At 51.2% G+C, this 21,677-nt stretch overlaps 1 protein-coding gene across 1 annotated transcript; it reads left to right on the top strand.

Annotated features, from left to right (window-relative positions):
- The first annotated feature begins 416 nt into the window (after positions 1-416).
- Positions 417-20,315, top strand: YWHAE (tyrosine 3-monooxygenase/tryptophan 5-monooxygenase activation protein epsilon). Its single transcript, XM_070735545.1, has 6 exons — positions 417-685; positions 4,181-4,380; positions 9,028-9,134; positions 10,923-11,129; positions 11,503-11,639; positions 18,852-20,315. Exons 1-6 carry the CDS (start codon positions 622-624, stop codon positions 18,902-18,904), a joined length of 768 nt encoding a protein of 255 aa, XP_070591646.1. The 5' UTR covers positions 417-621; the 3' UTR covers positions 18,905-20,315.
- Positions 20,316-21,677: the final 1,362 nt, after the last annotated feature.

Below are 21,677 nucleotides of genomic sequence, written 5' to 3'. Positions count from 1 at the left end.
GCGGCTGCTGAGCAGGAGGCCCCAGAGTAGAGGGCGACGTCCCAAGAGCAGCCCGCCACCCCCCGCCCTCCCTCCCTCCCTCGGGATCCGCAGCACCCCGAGACCGCGGGGTCGCCACTGGCCGCCTCCTCCCTGGCTCCACAGCCGCACGGCTTAGAAAGTTGGCCGGCGAACGAAGCCCGGGAGGCGGTCAGAGGGGCGGGCGGACCGACGCTGAAGCGGAGCAGCAGCAGCAGCGTGGGGGTCGAAGGCCCGGCCCGCTCAGCGCAGAAGTCGCCCCGCCGGGAGATGCTGCTCCCTCGGGCGAGGCGCCCCGGAGAAGGTTGGTCCCGCCCTTCCGCTTGTTTGAGCGCGTGCAGAGCGCAGGCCTCGGCGGGAAGCACCGACGCCGCCCGCGTCCGCCCGGCGGTTGCCAAGGGCCGGTCGTTGCTAGGGAGGGCGAAGGGGCGTGGCGGCGCCTGCGCCCGGCGCTCGCATTGCCCGGATGTAGCGGGAGGAGGCGCTGCCGCCATCTTTGCCCGGAGAGCAGCGAGAGCTGATCGTGGTTGAGCCCCCCCCCCACCGCCGGACCATCGGTCACCATCCGCCCCGCGTCGCTGCCCTCGCCCTCGCCCCACGGACATGGACGACCGGGAGGACCTCGTCTACCAGGCTAAGCTGGCCGAGCAGGCCGAGCGCTACGATGGTGCGCGGGGCGGCGGGAGACGAGCTGGGAGGGGTGGGCAGGGCCGGGCGCCGGGCGGGGGTGAGGCTGCGGCCGGCGGGACGGGCCGAGGAAAGGCGGCCGGCGGCGGGCTGGAGCCGGGCGGCGGGGCAGCGGCGACAAAATGGCGGCGCGGGCGGTGAGGGAGGCGGAGGGAGCAGGGCGGGAGCGTCGGGCGGGGGGCGCAGACAAAATGGCGGCCGCGCACTCAGGCGGCGGGGGGGGGGAGGCAGAAGAGGGGGGGGCAGGCATGGCGGGGGGCAGTATAAGAGGAGCCCCCCCTCACTCCGGCCATCGGGACCCCTCCGGGGGGAGCCCCAGGCGGCCCTCCCTCAAGGCCGCGGGTGGAGGGGGCCGGAGGGCGGCGGGACCGGAGGGGCGAGCCCGGAAGCGCCGAGTGCCCGAAGGAGCCTGAGGCCCCGCGTGCCAGGCAGGAGAGGCCGGGTTGCCCCAGGGAGAGCCCGGCGCCTCGGCCCATCTGCGCCTGCCTCCTTCTTCCTTCCCTTTCCAGCGTTGCCCCAACGTTGAAATTGCCCCTTTCCTCCCAAATGGGAAAATACACGCACGCACACGCGTGATCCCCCCAATAATGTGCTGTTCCTTCTCGGGAGACCCCAGTGACACTCGGACTGCTGTTCCCCGCCCTCTCTCCCTGCCGGGGTGGCTCCTACCTGGCATGTCAGGAAAAAGCCAATCCACGTTGTAGGGGGGACAAAGAGACAACCCCGCTTGGTTGCTTGTTTTTATTATGTCTATCAGCAAAAGCCTGTGGGTGGACAGGCCTGGAAGCTGCCTGGAGGAGGTTGATGGCCACCTCGTAAGGGAACAACACACATTTTGGGGGGACAGGCCAAAATTCACAATGTACGTGGGGAATAAGTGAAAGAACCATGCGAGTGCTGTATTTCGGGGTCCTCGGGTGCTCCTGGCTGCTTCCCTCAAGGGTATGATGGGTCCAACAGTGGTGGCAGCGGCACATATTCTCTGGGCATAGATATTAAAAAGAATGTCATAAAATCAACAGTACTAATTGTGAAGACAATAAAGTATGAAATTGGGAACCGTAATCACATATGTTGGACCTAATCCAGGAAGGGGTCAGAATCCTTTATGGATTTTGTAACCCCTAAATATGAAATGCCAAACGCTGTTGCTATGGTTTGTATGAGCTTCCCATCTAAAATGTTGATATTATTATTATTATTATTATTATTATTTATTAGGTTTGTATGCCGCCCCTCTCCTTAGACTCAGGGCGGCTCACAGCAGTGATAAAACAATATACAATAACAAATCTAATATTAAAAGTCTAAAATAACAATTTAACATTAAAAGCCTAAAAAACCCCATTATTTAAAAAGCATACACACAAACATGCATGGTATGTTTGTATGTATGTTTGGGGTTTTTTTTAATATTAAGGGGTTTTTAATTCGCTTTTAGTATTGGATTATTATTGTACACTGTTTATGATTGCTGTTAGCCGCCCCGAGTTTTCTGAGAGGGGCAGCATATAAATCCAATAAATAAATAAACAAACATACCATACATAAAACTACATAGGCAAGGGGAGATGTCTCCGTTCCCCCATGCCTGATGGCAGAGGTGGGTTTTAAGAAGTTTACAAAAGGCAAGGAGGGTGGGGGCAATCCTAATCTCTGGGGGGAGCTGGTTCCAGAGGGTCGGGGCCGCCACAGAGAAGCCTCTCTCCCTGGGTCCCGCCAGCCGGCATCGTTTAGTCAACGGGACCCGGAGAAGGCCAACTCTGTGGGACCTAACCAGCCGCTGGGATTCATGCGGCGGAAGGTGGTCTCGCAGATATTCTGATAAATTGTAAAATGGGATTAAAAACACATTTTGGAAACACATTTAAATGTACAAAATCAGAATCCTTCCTGTATACCTAAACCTGGGTATTTTGTATCACTCAGGTGCTGAAGTGGCTCTGTAGATATCAGAAGGACTTACCTTATTATTTAAATTCTGCAATACATGGGAGAGGTGGAATGGCTTTACCTGGTCTTCACACTTTCTGTGTTGGGCTAGGTTCCCAGAAGGCGGCATATCATGCATGGGTCTCCCAATGAAAAGTATCAAAATATTGGCAGAGATAATCGTGGTCCTAGACGTTGAGGGATCTCAGATGCATCAAATTCAACCCCTTGCTCAGCAGGAGACCTGCCAAGGCATCATTGGCAGATGGTAACCAGTCATCCTCTCAAAGACGTCGACTGAATGAAAACTTGTTGTCGCTTCGTGTGGCAATCTGTTCCACTGACTGACATAGTTCATGCAACCCAGAAGTTTCTGCTAACATCTAGCCTGAGCTTATTTCCCCTAAATTGAGTCCATTGCTTCTGGTCCTGCCTTCTGGGGCAACAAAGAATCCCTCCGCCTCATCTGGGTGGCACTCCCTTAGATGTTCCACAACTGCTATTATGCCTCCCTTCAGTTTACTTTTCTTTAGGCCAAACAACCAGAATTTGTGACGGTCCTTCAAGGGGTTTGGTGTTCCAGCCATTCACTACCTTGGTTGTCATCCTGCAAACTCTTAATTTCCTCCTATCTTTTTTTCAACCATGGTGGTGTCTGTCTAGGGCAGAGTAGAGGGGAACAGCTACCGTCCATAACCTGCTCAGTTAGTGCATCCAGTTGCTGGCCTGTAGGTAACGTGTGATGAATAAGGACACCCAAATCCCTTTCAGCTGTCCTACTGCCACGTCAGATTTCCAGGCAATGTTATGTATTAGGTATTTTCATTGCTTTGAATTAAATATGAAAAAGGCAGGATAATAATCTAATGATATTTTTTAAATATTGACTTGATTCGTGCCCAGAAAATATGGGATGTAGTATTGCTGGAAAGCACAGCCGTGGGTGACGGGTCTTCTGGAATAGAAGCTTTAAAGACTAGCTCAGCCCCAAAGGGCCACGTAATTCCTCTGCAAGTCATAGAAGAGCCAACGTTGCCTACCCCGGCTCCAGTGGAATGGACAAGTGTTGAGGGCGCCTCAGTTTCATTTGTTACGCAGTCCTCCTCTTGGGGTGGGAGGTTAATAATAATAATTAATAACAATTTATTAGACTCGGAGCGGTTCCCTCTGTGTCCTCCATATTTTCCTATAGCGCATGTTACCCCCCATTTCTTCATGCTGCCGCACAGGGGAGAGAGTCTTCGGGGGATTGCGAGGAGAAGCAGTCAGTGGAGGGAGCTGCAGTTGGAATCTCGGCCATTGAGGGCTCCAATTGCCCCAGCTGCAACTTTGCTTTCAGGGCTGGTCGGCATTGCTGTGCCGTAAAGAGTTTGTGCTTTTACATTTGCAGCCTGGGTTGTCTTAACATCATAGACACACACACACACCGCCCCAGTTGCTTAGGTTTGAGCTATCAATGTTGGTTTCATTTTTGATGGAGGACTATAAAGTTTATTCCCATATTTGGCACACGTAAGTCGTATTGTGTGCATATGTATTTTAGAAATGGTTGAATCAATGAAGAAAGTGGCTGGAATGGATGTGGAGCTGACAGTCGAGGAGAGAAACCTGCTCTCTGTTGCATATAAAAATGTGATTGGAGCCAGAAGAGCCTCCTGGAGAATAATCAGCAGCATTGAGCAGAAGGAAGAGAACAAAGGTGGGGAAGACAAATTGAAGATGATCCGGGAGTATCGGCAAATGGTGAGTTCTGCAGTGATGCCTCCTCAGTCTAGGCCCGAATTGTCCTTGGGACTGGCTGTGTTTCGTTTCGCAAGGTTTGTGTGGCTGGGACATCTGGGCAGAGTGGAGCTACCTTTCCCTTCCACTGTCCAAGCTATGTGCTCCACACAGCTCTTTTTTTCCGCTCCTCTCCCCAATGGGCAGAATAGCTCTGTTTCTGGATTGCTCTGGGAAGGAGGAGTGTGTTCTCCAGCATATATATCCCCTTTTCCAGTGGTGGTGTAAACTGCACTGAGTTACCAAAAGGCAGATTACTTACTAGAGGTTTGAGTCCTTTGAGCAGGATTCCACGTGTGAATAAAACTGAATTATTCATTTTACTTGAACCCATTTAATGGCTACAGAGTAGCTTGAGGGTGGCACATACATGGAAAGGAATAAGAGCATTTCATACTAACATTATTTCATAGGTTTTGCCTGTTTATAAATTGAATTTTAAATTCTGTTTCAGTTACTGGGTTGGCTTAGGAGAGGCAACCATTAACCCTTGGGGAAGGAGGCACTCCCAGATTCTTAAAATAGATTCAGGAAACGGGATGTCTCCATTATTGCAAGGCAGATTCACAATACATATGGAGTTTTGGGGGCCTTAAATAGAAATCCTGGAACTATATACAGTGATCCCCCGGTTATTGCGTCCCCGACCATTGCGAACGGGCTACATCGCGATTTTTCAACCCGGAAGTAAAAACACCATCTGCGCATGTGTGCCCTTTTTTCCTATGGCCACGCATGCGTAGATGGTGTTCCCCGCCGGGCAGATCAGCTGCTGGGCGGCTTCCCTGGGTCTTTCCCCTCTTGCTGGCGGGAGGGCGAGAAGCCCCCCCCCCAGCACCCGCTCGCCCTCCGTTCGCCCGCCCTTCGCCCGGCCACCCTCCATTTGCTCGCTGCTCGCCCGGCCACCCGGGTTCGTTTGGCTTCAGGACTCAGTTGGGAAGCGGCACGGGTGTTTTAAAAGGTCTCCGCCGGCATGGGGGGCTTCTTAGCACCCCCCAAACCCGGGTTGGGGGTTCGGGGTGGTGGTGGTAGGAAGCCCCCCATGCCGGCGGAGACCTTTTAAAACACCCGTGCCGCTTCCCAGCTGAGTCCTCAAGCCAAGCGCAGAAGTTAGCCTTGAATCCCGCTTCTGCTGGATACGGGCGATGGGCGGGGCGAGCTGCCACAGCCCCTGGCTTCCGCGCCGCTCGTCCCACCCACCGCCCGTATCCAGCAGAAGCTGCTGGATTCAAAGTGCTGGGGTGGGGGGCTGTTGGGACACCCCCCACCCCAGCACTTTGAATCCCGCCGCTTCTGCTGGATACGGGCGATGGGGGGGGCGAGCTGCCACAGCCCCTGGCTTCCGCGCCGCTCGTCCCACCCACCGCCCGTATCCAGCAGAAGCTGCTGGATTCAAAGTGCTGGGGTGGGGGGCTGTCGGGACAAGCCGCGCACAAAGGCCGAGGCGAGGCTGAGCAGGAGGAGAAGCCAACCAGCGAGGCGGTGGGCTGGGAGCCGCAGGCGAAAGGAGCTCGGGCATCAGAGCGCGGCGCCAGGCATTGTTCTCCGGACCCCGCCCGCTCAGCCCCGCGGCGGCCCTTTCCCTCTCCAGGCTGCGGGCGGGGTCCGGAGAACAATGCCCGAGCTCCTTTCGCCTGCGGCTCCCAGCCCACCGCCTGTCTCCTGCTGCCCGGTTTAGCCAGGACACGAGCGGCGAAGTGACTTGGAGGAATGGGAAGCTGAAACCGGCCGGTTTCAGCTTCACATTCCTCCCAAGTCATTTTGCCGCTCGTGTCCTGGCTAAACCGGGCAACAGGAGACAGGCTTTGAGTTTTTGGCTGCGGGGGGAGAAGTAGGACTTTCCTAACTCCCTCGCCCCGTAGCCAAAACTCAAAGCCTGTCTCCTGCTGCCCGGTTTAGCCAGGACACGAGCGGCGAAGTGACTTGGAGGAATGGGAAGTCCAAATCGGCCGGTTTCAGCTTCACATTCCTCCAAGTCATTTCGCACCCCCAACCCAACCCGGGTTTGGGGGGTGCTAGCGAGCCCCCCATGTCGGCGGGGACGTTTTAAAACACCCGCGCGGCTTTCGAATGAGTCCCGAAGACAAACACGGAAGTTTGACGTTTGTCTTCGGGACTCATTGGAAAGCCGCGCGGGTGTTTTAAAACGTCCCCGCCGACATGGGGGGCTCGCTAGCACCCCCCCAAACCTGGGTTGGGGGTTCGGGGGGGTGCTAGCGAGCCCCCCATGTCGGCGGCGACGTTTTAAAACAGCCGCGCCGCCCCCAATCTTCGGCTCCTCGCTAGCGCTGCGGAAGTTAAAAACACCATCTGCACATGCGCAGATGGTGTTTTTACTTCCGCAGCGCTACTTCGCGAAAACCCGCTCGTTGCGGGGGGTCCTGGAACGGAACCCTCGCAACGAGCGGGGGATCACTGTAGTTTCTTTTCTGATAGATTCTCTGTACCTTTCCTCTATTTAAACCGTAATAAAGTTATCTTAAAAAATGTTATATGGCACTGAAGGCAAGATTCCAAACAATGGCAGCCCATTGGCTGGGTCAAGCCAAATTGACCCATTAGTATCAGTTCTTGCTTCGGACCAGGGAGAGTAGATAAATGATTCCAGGAAATTGAAAACTGAAATGCAAATAATAGCTGAAATTCTCTGCTTCTTGGCCTGTTCTTAGTCGTTTTCACAAGAATGCCACTAAGCACTCTTCACAAATATACCTGAATATTTTTTTAGTTGTATAATTTAAGCCTCAGTGTGGATATTAATAACATTGGCAGTATTTTCCTTAGTCCTTCTTTAATCATGCTAAATAATGCAGCTTTCCATGTTGAGGTGGTTCAGCCTAGGCCAGGGGTAGGCAAAGTTGGCTCTTCTATGACTTATCAATTCCAAGAATTCCTGAGCTGGCATGACTGTCTCAGGGATTCTGGGAGTTGAAGTCCATAAGTCATAGAAGAGCCAACTTTGCCTACCCCTGGCCTAGGGGGGGGGGGACTGGTCTGCATTGGAAGCTGCCATGACCACTTAGGCCCGTGATGCTGAGCCCATGGCAGGCGTGCTGCAAGTGGCACACGGGGGGCGGGGGGGGGGCGTCTATGCTGGAACCTGCGCTGTCGCCCCAGATCAGATCCCCCCCCCTTTTTTTCTTTCGGGAGCTTCTGTTTCCCTGGAAACGACGAAACAAGTTCATGAAAGAGAGAGGCCTTTCCTCTTACCGTGCTGCCAGTGTTGGGATGACCCACCTCTCTCCGGCCAGTGGTTGTTTGGGGTCTCTGCTGCGCAGGCACATAGGTCCATGCATGCGTAGGCACATAGGTCTATGTCCGTGCATGTGCACGCACACTTTCCAGCTTGGGCTTGCATGTGTGTGTGCAGTTTGGGCCTGGTGTTTAAAAGGTTCTCCATCACTGACTTAAGCGGCTTTGCAGATCCATTCAAGCTTGTGTGTGTGTGCGTGCATGTACGCCCACCTTTTGGGGGTTAGAGTCAAGGCCTCTTGGGTTTGGAATCCGGTGAGGGGCTCCCTGGACTTTATTTTTGGGGCAAAATCCGAGGTTTCTGTTTCTGAGAGGAAGGCAGAGGTCTGTGTTAGGGCAATAAACAGAGCGGCATAGTCGCTCCACATGCCTTGGTCACTTGCCTTGACGAACAGTGTAGATGAGCCCCCTCCTTAAAGGTTTTCCAGATATTTCAGAGTTAATAGCTTCTAGGAGAAAAAAGGGCTGTGTTGTTGGTGGGTTGTAGTCTATCCGTGCGGATATCATGTGGTGACGGGGCCTGGAACAGGCTGCATCTCGATCCCAGAGCTGCCTCGTATCTTCTGCGCAGGGTATAAGGGAAGATTAGCAGGGAAGACTTGACCAGAATCTGTAGCACCTTTTCACCTTGGGAACCATCTGCCACCTGGAACAAACCCAACCCTTGCTTTCTCAGAGCCCTGGCTTAGGGACAAGAAGAATCAGATGGTCACCAGGTTGTCCTGTTTTCCACTGTAGAGAATGGGATGTCAGGGCAGCGGCAGGTCCAAAATGGAAAAATTGGGCGACCTGTGACCTGTGTCTTTTCAGAGATGATATTTCCTTACCAGATTTCTCAACACCCGTGGCAGAATGTGATGGGATAAGTTCAGGGATGGATCCACCATGAAAATAGCCATGTTGAACTGTATAGTACAGGAACCTTTTATGCTATTTTGCATTATATCCTACATTGTTTTACGATCATTATATGTCATAAAATTTTATAAGGTTTGCCAAATTTCAGTTCCACGGAAGCCATGGGTCCCAGATTTTCGACACATTCTGTAAGTTGGCCCATTTGAGAGATTTTGGTTCAAAAATTGTTGCCCTCCGCTCCCCCATTTCACAAGTTATGGAAGTGAGAGTTTTAATAGCCTATAGAGGAAAAACGTCCCCATCTTGCTTCTCCACCCTCTCCTGTAGGTGCTGCTGGGGGTGGAGGTTGTTTGGGTCGCCCGCCCAATGCTGGAGCCATTAGCTGTCCGCAGAACAGAGTGAGGGGGGGAGCCCCAATCTGATGGGTGGTCCTCTTTCTCATACTTTGTTGTTTGAATTAAACCCTACGTTCTCTGAACATCTTTTTTCCCCCCTTCCAAGGTTGAGACTGAATTGAAACTAATCTGTTGTGATATTCTGGATGTACTGGACAAACACCTCATTCCAGCAGCCAACACTGGTGAATCAAAGGTTTTCTATTATAAAATGTAGGTACCAGATTGCAGGCATAGAGTGTGTGGAAGAGAGTGTGTGCCTTAATTAAACTGCTTATTTGTGGATATCATCCTAAGAAACAAATCTGAATGATGGAAAGTAATTTTTTTCTACCACGATGGAGACCTTGAACGCCTGTGAAGGTAAGAAAATGGACAGAACTTGCATCTGCTTAGGCAGAAAAACAAGCACGATGGAGAAGCAAAAGACGAAGAAACTGATCTTTACATCACATATCTGTTTTTCGACCCATAGAAGCCAGTCAGTTCCTAAATGCATCCTCTGTGTGTGTGTGTGTGTGTGTGTGTGTGTTTGGGGGTGCTCTATCTGGGTGTTCATGCTGGGGTTTTTTAGCCCTCAAAGAGGGTGTCCTGGGTCTCCTCCCAACTTATCTTTTAGTAACATGGCGCTATATCGATTAGATGGATTATAATGTGATTTATGAAGGGAAACAGTAATTAAGATAATTTTGTATAAGGACTCTGAATTAGGTAATTTAAAGGGGTGGTCCTTTAATCAAATATTTGAGTATTGAGCTTAAGTTTCTTGCAAATCTGGCCACACATTACTTAAAATTAGAAACAGTACTTCTATATATAGGATCCTTTCAACCACAGGTAGAAGAATTTCTGCCTTGGATAAGTTTGTTGCTTTCCTCCTTTGCAGCATTAAATCTTTATTCTAGTCTGACCACCTGAGAGAGAGGAAGAAAGGAAGGAAGAAAAAGAAGGAAACAGATAGAAAATGGCCATGATGAATGGCTTGAAGTAAAATCTAATGGTTTCTGGACAGATTTGAGCAATTCAGTTTCATCTGGCGAAGATGAAACGTGTAGTAGGAGAAATACAAATGATTCTTATTTTGAGAACTGATTGGATGCAGAAAGGCCTTTGTAGCGCAGCAATAGGTTTTACACAGAGGCCCAAGCCAGAGTTTGCTGTGCTTTCTCATTGGGGCTTCCTTTCCAACTGAAGAGGAGTTGAACTGAAATAAGAAATATGTTTCCAGTTTTCCATGCAAAGAGAGAAAGGAGCTAAGATGTTCACTTTAGGCAAACAGCCTTAATCCGGTCTACTTATTATTTTAAAAATTTATGCTTTTAAGCAGTGGTGGAGAAAATGCGGTTTGGTCTTTCAGTTGCCTCATTTACTTTTATCGCAATGCAATATTTAGCTGGGTTTTTTTTGGGGGGGGGGTGTTAAGAGTGCAGTAATCATATGTGGGAGCTTGACTTCATTCTTGGCAAATCATGATTCATAAGAATCTCACATTGTGCCATGCAAATATAGCTGGTTAACATAACAACAATTTATTAAATTAATATGTCTCCTGATCAATGGTGGGATTCCACTACTAGGCCTGTGGGCATGGCAGGGGAAGGATTCGTGCAAAATCCCCATTTCCTCCCGATCAGCTGTGACTCAGAGGCAGCGAATAGATGAGGTGGGGCAAGTAAGAGGTGGTATCTACTGGTTCTCCAGAACTGGTCAGAACCTGCTGAAACCCACCTCTGCTCCTGACTCCCAGTGAAATTTCAATCACATTTGCCAAAGGCTTCAGCAAAGAACCAGATCGTGAGCGCTTTTGAAAAACCACTAGGCTTTTGGGGGGGCCTGGGGGGTTGCTGCCCAAATCTCAGGGAGCAAGTGGGCGTGTTCAGAATACTAAAACTCAACCTTTATCCCATGAGAAATAACTAATGAAACCCGTTCCAGCCACAGGTCTTCCTGTGCATCCAAGGCTTGGGTGTGCTCTTGATGGCTTTTTATTCCCTTGTCCAGGAAAGGGGACTACCACAGGTATCTCGCTGAGTTCGCCACAGGAAATGACCGAAAGGAAGCTGCCGAGAACAGCTTGGTGGCTTATAAAGCTGCTAGCGATATTGCAATGACAGAACTTCCTCCAACACATCCCATCCGCTTAGGACTTGCCCTCAACTTCTCTGTTTTCTACTATGAAATTCTTAATTCTCCTGATCGTGCCTGCAGGTGAGTGTGAGGCCTAATAAAAAGAACTCGAGTTAATAGGAAGCACCGCCCCTCAGTGCGCTCTGTGGACCAGTGCCTTCTTAGGGGGAACCCCAGGCTGTTCCTGCCCTTGGGTCGCTCTGGAATACCGCTGCTGGAGGAGGGGGAAGGAAGTAGCGTCCGTCCATCCCTCCTCCAAAGGTGTTCCCTCCCTCCATAGGTATTGTCGGGGCCAAGCGGGCTCTGGAAAGGAGGGAGAGTGCTGCAAAGCTAAGAGATTTGGGGGGGGGGGGGGGGCGGGGGGGGCGATCATTGCCAGGCTTGAGGTCTTTACAAGCAGGAGCAGTTGGTTCCCGTGACCTGCTTTGCTACCGTTGTCGTCCTCTGCTTACAGGTTGGCGAAAGCCGCTTTCGATGACGCAATTGCGGAACTGGATACGCTGAGCGAAGAAAGTTATAAGGATTCTACACTTATCATGCAGTTGTTACGTGATAACCTGACACTATGGACTTCAGACATGCAGGGTGATGGTGAGTAGCCCCGGCAGGCCCAGCCTCAGCATAGCCCGATAGGAACATTCCCCCCCCACCCGTGCGTACGTCTAGGCAGCTCAGGGGCTGGGGGGAGTGGGATAAAAGACCCCTCTTTCCTCCTATGGGGCTGTCTGGAAGAAGAAGAAGCAGCAGCCCCAGAGAAGAGTCCTTTGGGGGCAGGGGGAGGGGGGCCTGCCAGTTCACTGCATGAGGGGAAAAGCCCCCTCTTCCTCTTCAGCAGAGGTGCAGAGGAGGAGCTGCCTTAAGGGCTTAAGCACACCAAGCAGCCCCCTTCCTTCCTTCCATCCCCCCACCCCCAATGGGCTTGTTATTAAGATCAGCACAGCCTGACTTGGGCCAAGTACAGTGGTACCTCAAGATACGAACCCCTCGTCTTACGAACAACTCGAGATACGAACCCGGGGTTCAGAAAAAATTTGCCGTCCGGGTTCGGGGTTCGGGAGGTTGCTGGGAAGCCTCCCAGCCCGGCTATCACCTTTTAAAACAGCCGCGCGGCTTTCCAGCAGCCTCCGAACGCCAAACGCGGAAGTTCGGGGTTGGCGTTCGGCTTCGGGAAGCTGCTGGGAAGCCGCCCGGCTGTTTTAAAAGGTCACAGCCGGGCTGGGGGGCTTCCCAGCAACCTCCCGAACCTGGAGGTTCGGCAAAAGTTCGGGGTTCGGGAGGTTGCTGGGGAGCCCCCCAGCCCGGCTGTGACCTTTTAAAACAGCCTGGGGGCTTCTCGGCGGCCTCCCGAACGCCGAACCCGGAAGTTCGGGTTTGGCGTTCGGGGTTCGGGAGGTCGCTGAGAAGCCCCCAGGCTTTTTTAAAAGGTGACAGCCGGGCGGCAGCGTTTTTTTGTGGGGTTTTTTTTTTGGTTGCACGGATTAATTGACTTTACATTGTTTCCTATGGGAAACAATGTTTCGTCTTACGAACCTTTCATCTTACGAACCTCCCCCGGAACCAATTAGGTTCGTAAGACGAGGTGTGACTGTATTTAGAAGCCAATAAATTGTTTTTGGGAGGATTCTGCAAACTGCTTTATTTTTTATGAAAGGGGAATGGGAAGAAACCCACCCATGCCCTGCGCAGAACACAGGCAGGTTTTGGGTTTTTCATCAGCCTAAGTCTTACTGAGCTCTGTGTCCCAAGGGGGGGTTCCCTCTGTTGTGCCAATCAATACCTTTACTTTGGTTAAATGACATACACACACACCCGTACAAGGCTGTAGTGCTAGGCCCTTATGAGCACCGCAGAGTTCTTCCAGCTGCATGTGGGGACTGATACTCTCTGGAGAGCCCTTTAGTTGCAATTGATTCTCGGTTTGGCCACAGGTTCTAAAATGACTAGAAAACCTTTCTTACAGTAAAATTCAAAATTTGAGAAATGGCTAACGTCTCCTGGGCATTGCTGAAATTTTGGCTAATTAAAGCATCACTGGGTAGTTGAATAGTACTGGTTAAATATTCTGGATTTCCAATATTTCTGAACAAAGAGGGCCTAAAATGTGACTTTCCACAAGTCCTAAAACTAGATAAGACCACTCAGTTCAAAGAAATGAACCAAAAACATTATATTCATCATTTCTTCACCGAGAAAAGCCATCCAAAGCTCCCTATTTTACATGTGAACCTTTCTTTTTAGGAACTGGTGTGCAGGCCCCACCCAACCCCCTCTTCCCAGCAGCAGTAACTGCAACTGACCCTTTCTAGGGACAGCTAGTCGCCCCCTGCCCATTGCACACACACCACCCCCCACTCCATCCATACAGAAGAAGTTGAGCTGGGGGGTGCCTGGCACGAGCTGCCTGATTTAGGCCCTCGCGCACAATGTTTCTGTGGGACGAAGGTCTGGACCTTGCCTTGGCCGCTCCCAAACATTAACTTCCTTCTGCTTTCTTTCATTGTGCGACTGGTCATTGTCTTGCTGCATCCACAGGAAGCTCCCCCAACAGCCCTCTGGCTCGCCCCACGGGGCCTTCTGCAAACTGCAGGCACCCAGCAGTGACCTTTTGGAGACGGGGGGCTTTCTCCTGGCAGCCCTCCCTTTCTCTCTCTCCCTCTCTCTCACACACACGCGCACACCAACCATTGTTTTCAGGGTTTCAGTGGTGGCCTCAGCAACACGATGTGCCGGTGTCTGGCGGCAGTTGGGGTCAACAGACTCAAACTCAACCCTGACAAGACGGAGTGGCTGTGGGTTCTCAAGGACAATTCCATCTGTCCATCCATTACCCTGGGAGGGGAATTATCAGAGAGGGTCTGCAACTTGGGCGTCCTCCTCGATCCACAGCTCACATTAGAGAACCATCTTTCGGCTGTGGCGAGGGGGGCGTTTGCCCAGGTTCGCCTGGTGCGCCAGTTGCGGCCCTATCTGGACCGGGACTCACTGCTCACATTCACTCATGCCCTCATCACCTCGAGGTTCAACTACTGTAACGCTCTCTACATGGGGCTGCCTTTGAAGAGTGTTTGTCAGCTCTGGCTGGATGGTCTCCCACCCCCCACCCTCCAGTCAGAGCTGAAGAAGATTCCCGGATGAGAAGCGAAATGTCCTAAAAACCAGAAAGTTCCGTTTGCCTCTTGGGGGAAAAAGCACCTTTGGGACAGCACCCAAAATCCTCTTCTTCGGGTAAGGCAGGACTTGCCCCACTTAGAGACCTTCTCCTCCTGCCCCCTTTGATTGAAGCCCTTGATTTTCTCTCCCAGTGAACTGTTGGGCCTAGAGAGATGACGGGCCCTTTCCTCGCAGAGACATGCGTAGTTTTAGATGAGTTCCTTCAGTGAACAAAGGAACCTAGTGTGTTTTGGGCATTTGCTTGGGTTCTCTTGTCCAGTTCTTCTGTGTCTAGGCTTGTGTGGAGAGTAGGTCGTGTTTTAGGTCATATTCAGGCAGAAATATTGCACATGGCAAAAGGTTCACAAAACGTGTGTGCGTGTGTGTGTTCATGGATTGCGCGTGTCCTCATGCAGTTTCTGCACTTGCAGGTATATACGTGTTTCACAGGGTTTTTAAAAATAAAATAAAGATAGACAAGAGGTCTGTCATGAGGCAAAGCTCCTTACTTCCGAGAGGGTCCCGTTGAGTAGCAGAGGTCAAGAATTGTGAACAGATAACCATTGGACTCGCAGCACTCGTGAGAAAAGAGGAGCTGGTAGGCGAGTAAGCAAGTTTTACATGTACTTGGGAAGGGCAGCGTGAAGGTTTACCAAAGGGCTCTGGTAAGAAACCGGATGGGCATCCCACCTACGTAGTAGCAGTGAGGATCGTAGTTTTGGCCTGGTAGAGTCAGCTGACAGTATGCGGTTGGTTCACCCCCTCTTTTCCCTTGGGTCCCACCTTCCTCAATAATGAGCAGGGTTTATTGCTCCATTTGTTCTTATATTCCGCTGACATTCATTCGTGGAAACTTTGAAACGTCGCTTTAAAGCAGTACAATGTCTAAAATTCTTTTTTTAGAAAAAAAGAAAAATACCGTATATTTTTGAAGTAAAAGGCACACTTTTTTCCATCCTAAAACAGGGTGGAAATGTTGCTGTGTCTTGTACACTGAATATAGCCATATTTTGTCTCCCGAAACCCCACCCTATACGGCCTGTTTTTGACAAGAACGGTGGGAAATGCCCCCCCAGGAACGCACTGCAGGCCTCCCAAGGCCTCCGCACTCCCTTTTTCTCAAGGCTGACTCAGCCTTCCACCCTTACAATGTGGCTCAAATGAGGACCCAGATTGTTGGGGGCAAGAGGCTGAGTCTGTAAACCGCTTAGAGGGGGGCTGCAAAACATTCTGAAGTGGTATATAAATCTAAATGCTGTGGCTATTTTTGTGAAAAACTGGCCCGATTTTTGCCTCCCCGTCTCATTCTTGCCCTCCATGGCCCCCAAGAGCATTCTGCCAGCCCCCCAAACCCCCCATTTGGGAGGCCTGCAGAGCGTTCCTGGGGGCCAGGGTGGGAAAAACCTTTTTTTCCCCATGTCTACCTCTTTGAAATCTTGGTGCACCTTGAATACTCAGGTGCAGATTCTAAGTTCTTCGTGGGCAGTTAATTCCAATGCACGGGACTCACCATGTCAGAGAGAAAAGGGCTTGGTGAGTAGCCCACTGAGGACCCAGGGGTGCAAAGGACGCCTCGCAGGGGTAGCCCTGCAATTGGGCTTGGGGATCGAGTGTGGTAACCAGTGCCTGACTCGATACACACAGGGCCCTGGGGCAGCGTATCCCCTGCGGGGCTCCAGGGTTTCAATTCTGGCCCCACCTGCCACACCGCACGAGAGGCAGCAACGAAGCTGCCAACACACGGTCTCTGTGCTCCCGTCAGCAGTAGGAGGAGCTCTGCACGTCCAATGCCTGGCAGGCAACACGGGGAGCATTTTCCGGCCCGTCTGTTCCCCAGTGGGTTTCATCAAGATGCAGTTTTCTCTCTATTCCAACCCTGGTGAAATGAGACTCGGGGGAGGCTGGGGAGCTTGTCCTTCGCCTGCCAGTCCAGCTTCCCACCACAGTCTCCATGAACCGGAGGCGGATGAGGTGTGCCTGGTCCTCTCAAATGGGGGGGGGGGGGGACGGGGGGAGGAAAGAGCTTGAAGGGACAACGGTGTCTCGGCAAAGGCAGAGCAAGGAAGGGCACACCAGGCTTCTGGAAGGAGATTCCTGCCTCTTTTACCTAAAGAGAAGGAGACACCGTTGCTTGGCGGCAGAGTTTATTGATACGGCCTGTGCAGCCGTGCGCAGCTGTTCTGCAGCTGCCTCCCCTGGTTTCAAACCTAGAAGGTTGGCAGCCGCTGACTGCAGTGGACAGCTGTTGGGAGACGCTCCGAGTCTCCGGAGAGGGGGGGCATACAAATCTAATAATAATAATAAAAAGTTCCCAGTAAGATGCTCAATCGTGGCTAGTCCTTAGGACGAAGAACGATAACACCCAAAGGAGGATGGCCTCTTCTAGGTGGAGCTGTAGGACGATCGTTTAGACCAGCGGTACCCAAACTACGGCCCGCGGGCCACATGCAGCCTGCTGAGGCCATTTATCCGGCCCACGGGTGAGTGACAGGACCACAGGTACATACTTTTCTTTTAATTAAATTCCCTCCTTAATGTTCCTTCAAAAAGTACACCACCAATTATATTTCTTACTTATTAACCATTATGACAAAGTGCTTCCTTCTTTCTTTATACATTTTTCTATAAACCAAGAAAACCTTGTATAGCCAATCAGATGTTAACAAAAGAAAATTAAAAACAAAACATATAAACATATATGAATTTCAGATTTGTTCCCCCCCTCTAAATAGTATGTTCCCATTTTGTTTTTTACTTTAAAATAAGGTATGTGCAGTGTGCATAGGGATTTGTTAATTTTTTTTAAATAGTGCGGCCCTACAACAGTTCGAGGGACAATGAACTGGCCCCCTATGTAAAAAGTTTGGGGACCCCTGGTTTAGATGCTGCCTGACGGGAACCTGATGTGCTGTGGGAAGCACCAGGATTTGTCTACGGAAAGGGGCGGCATACAAATCTAATTAATAATAATAATAATGATAATTGTGCCCTGCTGGCTGTTGAACACAGGATGTGAAGATTGGGCTCCTCGGTTATTCTCCTCTCGGCGGAATCCCGGTCCTCCTTCTAAAGGGTTGAGCTTAGGGTTCTTGGAAGCAGGGGGCTGGGGTCAGAAGAATGCAGCGGCCCTTGTTCAGGGTTTGTGTTTGTGCGTGTGTGTCTCGCTTTCTTCGATTCCTTACAATTTCAGTGGTCAACAAGTAAATTTGGGCCGAGGTTCTCCCCCCTTCTCATGCTTTTTTCTAATCATGGTCAATGGCTTTCCTTTCCTTAACTCCTATTTTTTTCTCCCTTCCTTTTCCATTGTGTAGATTCTTAAAAGGAACTCCACCTGTTCATTTTCTAATACTCCACTTTGTAAGTCTTCATGATGGCCCTGGAGAATCCCTGTTTCCCCCCTCTTTGTCCGTCACTAATCAGGCTTGCCTTATGCTTGCATCTCTTGACTCCCTCCTGCCCCCCCTCCTGCCCCCCCCTGACTGTACCACCCTCACCAGATAGTCCTTTCATTGCGCCTCACAGCCTGTGGGGTCACAGCCGGTTTTTCCTCAGAATTTAACCTTTCCTGGCACAAGGACAATTCCCAAAGCGTCCAAAAGGACATTTGTGGCATTGCTAAAGCTGAGCTTTCCTGCTGGCTGATGTGATCGGTGCATGTCCAGCCCTATTAGACGTGTGGCCTCCTGATCTTAGTCGGGGGGGGGGGGGGCGCTTGTGTGCAGAGAGCCAGGGGCAGAAAGCATTGGAGCAGCCCATCTGTTGCATGCTTCAGCTGGATCAGGTCCTGACTCCAAATTAACGAGGCGCATGGAAGCATCTGTGGCCAGAAGGATCCCGAGTCCTTTTTGGCCACCACAGCTGCTTGTATTTGAGGTGACTAGGTTTTGCTCTTAGTGGGGGTAAGTTTGCAAGATGAAGGAGCTGGTTCTAACTGACTTTACAAGAGCCTAAACTGACAAACTTTAAACGAGCCTGGGGGCTGCAGCACTGCAGTCTACTTCTGCTGGTGGTGGTTAAGAGTGCAGCCCTGCCAGCGCCTGCGGCTGATCACATGAGAAAATATTATTTGACTGAAAGAGTAGTAGATCCTTGGAACAAACTTCCAGCACACAGTAACTGAATTTAAACATGACTGGGATAAACATATATCCATTGTAAGATAAAACACAGGAAATAGTATAAGGGCAGACTAGATGGACCATGAGGTCTTTTTCTGCCGTCAGTCTGCTATGTTTCTATCACCGGCTGCCATCAGTTTGGCAGATTGAATCTCAGTGGGCTCCAGGTGGACTCAGCCTTCCATCCTTTGGAGGTGGGTCAAATGAGGACCCAGATTGTTTGGGAGGGGGGCTGAAGACTCTGTAAACCGCTTAGAGGGGGCTGGAAAGCATTGTGAAGCGGTACGTTGTAAGCCCAACTGCTATTGCTGTAGTCCTGGCGATGAGACGTTGGCCCTGGGACGGCTTCCTTTGTCCTCCTCACTCGGTTTTTGTGTGGGAGGGAGGGAGTGGGTGCTTCCCGGGGGTCGCTGCCCCTCTGCTGTGTCTTGGCCTCCGTGGACTGCCCTGCTTGTGGTGGGGGTCCGTAAGAGTAGCGTGGCGGCACCTGCTTCCCTCGGGCGAGGCCTATAACGATGTTGGTTTTTCTCCCCAGGTGAAGAACAGAGTAAAGAAGCACTGCAGGATGTTGAAGATGAGACCCAGTGAGACATCAAGGCCAATAAAAGACCCCGTCTTTGTCCCCCCTCTGCCCCATCCTCCCTCAAAGCCCCTCGGTCTCCCTGGGAGCCGTCTTATCTGACGTTGTGATGGGCCCCAGAATTTAGGTTCCTACCCTGTTGGTTTTTTTCTCCTTCTTTTTTTTTTACACAGTTGAAAAGTTCTTTAAAAGGCAAGAGTGAATGTCTGTGGATTTTACTGGTGCCAGCTTTCAATTTATTTAAGACACTAACTGGACTGGCTGCATGGAGGCTTTTTCTGAATAATTGTGTGTCTTCTGTCAGTTGGGAGGTAACATCTGGAAGCCATTAGGATTCTAGGGAAAGTGTTTTGCACTGAGAACTGCAGATGGTGGCATTTTTCATTTTTTATAATTGTTTCAACAATTTTATACCAGTGTTCAAAATTGGGCGTTTAGCTTGAAGTTGCAGGTTTCATTGGAACAGTTCTTGTCATGGTTTTGGTGTGTAAAACAAAGCGAAACCCCAAAACTGCTAAGGTGACGGGTGCTGGTAACGGTTCACAATCCGTGGCTGCTCATTCTTGCCTTCTCTTTACTTCCCCTCCAAGCAGGTGAGCATTGACGGTGGCGTTGGAAAGCCTGCATGTGTGTTCGATATTTTTCTCCCCCTCCCCCCGCCCCCTTTGCTAGCTCAACCTCTTTTGTTCAGTATGTGTAACTTGAAGCTAATTTGTACTACTGGATATCTGACTGGAGCCACAGATACAGGATCTGTATTGTTCTTACTGAAACACAGCATGGAATTAACATTAAACTTAAATAAAACAACCCTAAATTAAAACGATGCCAAATACTACTGCTACTTTACCCTGGTCCCTATTCAGCAAGAGGTGCAGGCAGAACAAGTAGCAGGAAAAGCAGAGTTTATATATATATATGTGGTGGCCTAGGACCTGTGGACCTAAATTTGTGGCTGGACACGGAGCGCCCCCTTCTACCCTGAGGGGGGGGGACCGTATCCGCTTAACCATGGGGCTTCCACCCTCTAAGCAGACCCGCAGTGGGTCCGGTTGAGCTAGAGCACCTCTTCAGAAATCAAGACACCCCCCCGTCTCCCCCCCTTTCTCCCCCGCTCTTTCTCAGCAGCTGCTTCCGTTCAGTGTTCGATTCCACTTATGCCTTGTTCATTTCTTTAGGCCACAGGCTAGTAAATATTGGACAGAGATTGTGTGGTGATTTTACGTGCACACTCAGAAACATTTTCCTCCAGTGCTTTGGCTCCTGGCTTTTCTTCCTCCTCTTTTTTTGTCGTCTGTGAATGCCTTATCTCGCCCACCTCTGCTCTGACCTGTAACCTTGCCTTCTGGTTTCGTCTGGGATTCCCCCCCTTTGGAGTGAGCAGCAAGTCTGTTGGATGAATAAAATACTGTGTAAAGATTCTGCACCTCGGCGCCCTCTCTACACAAGCCTTTCAAAAGTGGGGACTCTCCTCGCGGCTGCCACCCAGCACCCAGCGAGTGTTGCAGCACCATTGGGGGGCGGGGGTGGGGGTGGGTGTTTGGCAGAGCAGGTGCCCCGAGTGCTGCCTGGGAGAAGAAGGCAGCTTCCCTGACCCCCACCCAGAGGTTTGGCCTTGCTGAAATGGCTGGCGCTTCCTTAGGCTAGCTAGTGGCTTCCTGGAGAAAAATCTCATGGAAGAGCCTCCTGGCTTCTAGGACACCGTTTCTTAAACCCAACAGGCAGAGACCCGGCAGCAGGGCAAGCGGATGTGCCGGTGGAGCAGTCTTGGGGGCACGAGAAGCCTCCCCGTTTCCCACCTCCCTCCTTTTGACCGTGGGGCCTGGGCAGAGTTCATGGGGCTCCTGTGTCCAAGGGGGACTAAAAGCCCCCCATTCTGGGCAGTGGGTGCCGGCCAGGGGCCCTGCTTGGGCAGCTGCTGCTTAGGTTCTCCAAGGGTGAATGGGCCAAGAGGGCAGTGTGGCACAGACAGGTTTTCCAGAACTTTTACCCAGCAGCTGGAATACCTCCTGGATGGGCGGGCAGGGCAGGGCAACACGTCAAGACTCGTGGGCGCAGCTCTCCTTTCCAGGGGTGGAGAGTGGGTGATTGACACTCGCGCCAGAGAACAACAGGCTGAAGCCATTGCTCCGTCTTCGGTGGCTCCACTCCAGGCAGGCTTCAACTGAGGCCTTGTTGGTCCCTCTAATCATTTCCCAGTTGCCAACAGCGGTGGACATAAAACGTTTCCTCGGGTAGGGGCCCCATTTGTAAGCTGCCCTTGCTCAAAACGCCTTGCTCCAACCCAGTGGGGCAGAGAGGAAGTCACAGACTTAAAAGGAGGAGGTGGTACGTCTTCTGTTAATGTTAAATAGCCTCCAGGGAGCCCTTTTTTTTTTTTTAAACCCCCAGAATGCGGACGTTTGCTTGATATAGCACCACTACTGGTCCTCTTTCTCCACCCCCCCCCCCCGGTACCCTTATCAGGGGACGCACCCAATGACTTGAGGCAAATCTGGGCAGTCCCAACTGCTGATCAGAGGTGGGGTGGATGGTTTTTTGCCTTCATTTCTTCATGCTCGAGTCCACAAGGAATGTAGGGAGCTGCAGATAGGAGGTACTTTTGCACCTGTGTGCTCCAAAGGTTGGGCAGCTTCAACGGACTAAGTACGGGCTCAACATACTCTATTTGCATAGTGTGAACTTTTGAGAATTTTATTACATGGGGCTTTGAGGACTTAAGCACGGTGCATATGGTATTTATTTAAATGGATTTATCTGCCGCCCAAGCTCAATAGAACT

This window comes from Erythrolamprus reginae, chromosome 1 (assembly GCF_031021105.1).
Source record: "Erythrolamprus reginae isolate rEryReg1 chromosome 1, rEryReg1.hap1, whole genome shotgun sequence".
In the NCBI taxonomy this organism is placed as follows: Eukaryota; Metazoa; Chordata; class Lepidosauria; order Squamata; family Dipsadidae; genus Erythrolamprus; species Erythrolamprus reginae.
Note: the sequence above shows the minus strand (reverse complement) of the source record. Positions and strands in the feature narration are given on the sequence as shown.

Bases quoted from the DNA above. Each gene is read 5' to 3' on its own strand.
- YWHAE (XM_070735545.1), top strand. From the start codon at position 622: ATGGACGACCGGGAGGACCTCGTCTACCAGGCTAAGCTGGCCGAGCAG. The intron at 686-4,180 runs GTGCGCGGGGCG...TATGTATTTTAG, and splicing joins GCAGGCCGAGCGCTACGATG to AAATGGTTGAATCAATGAAG. The intron at 4,381-9,027 runs GTGAGTTCTGCA...CCCCCTTCCAAG, and splicing joins TCCGGGAGTATCGGCAAATG to GTTGAGACTGAATTGAAACT.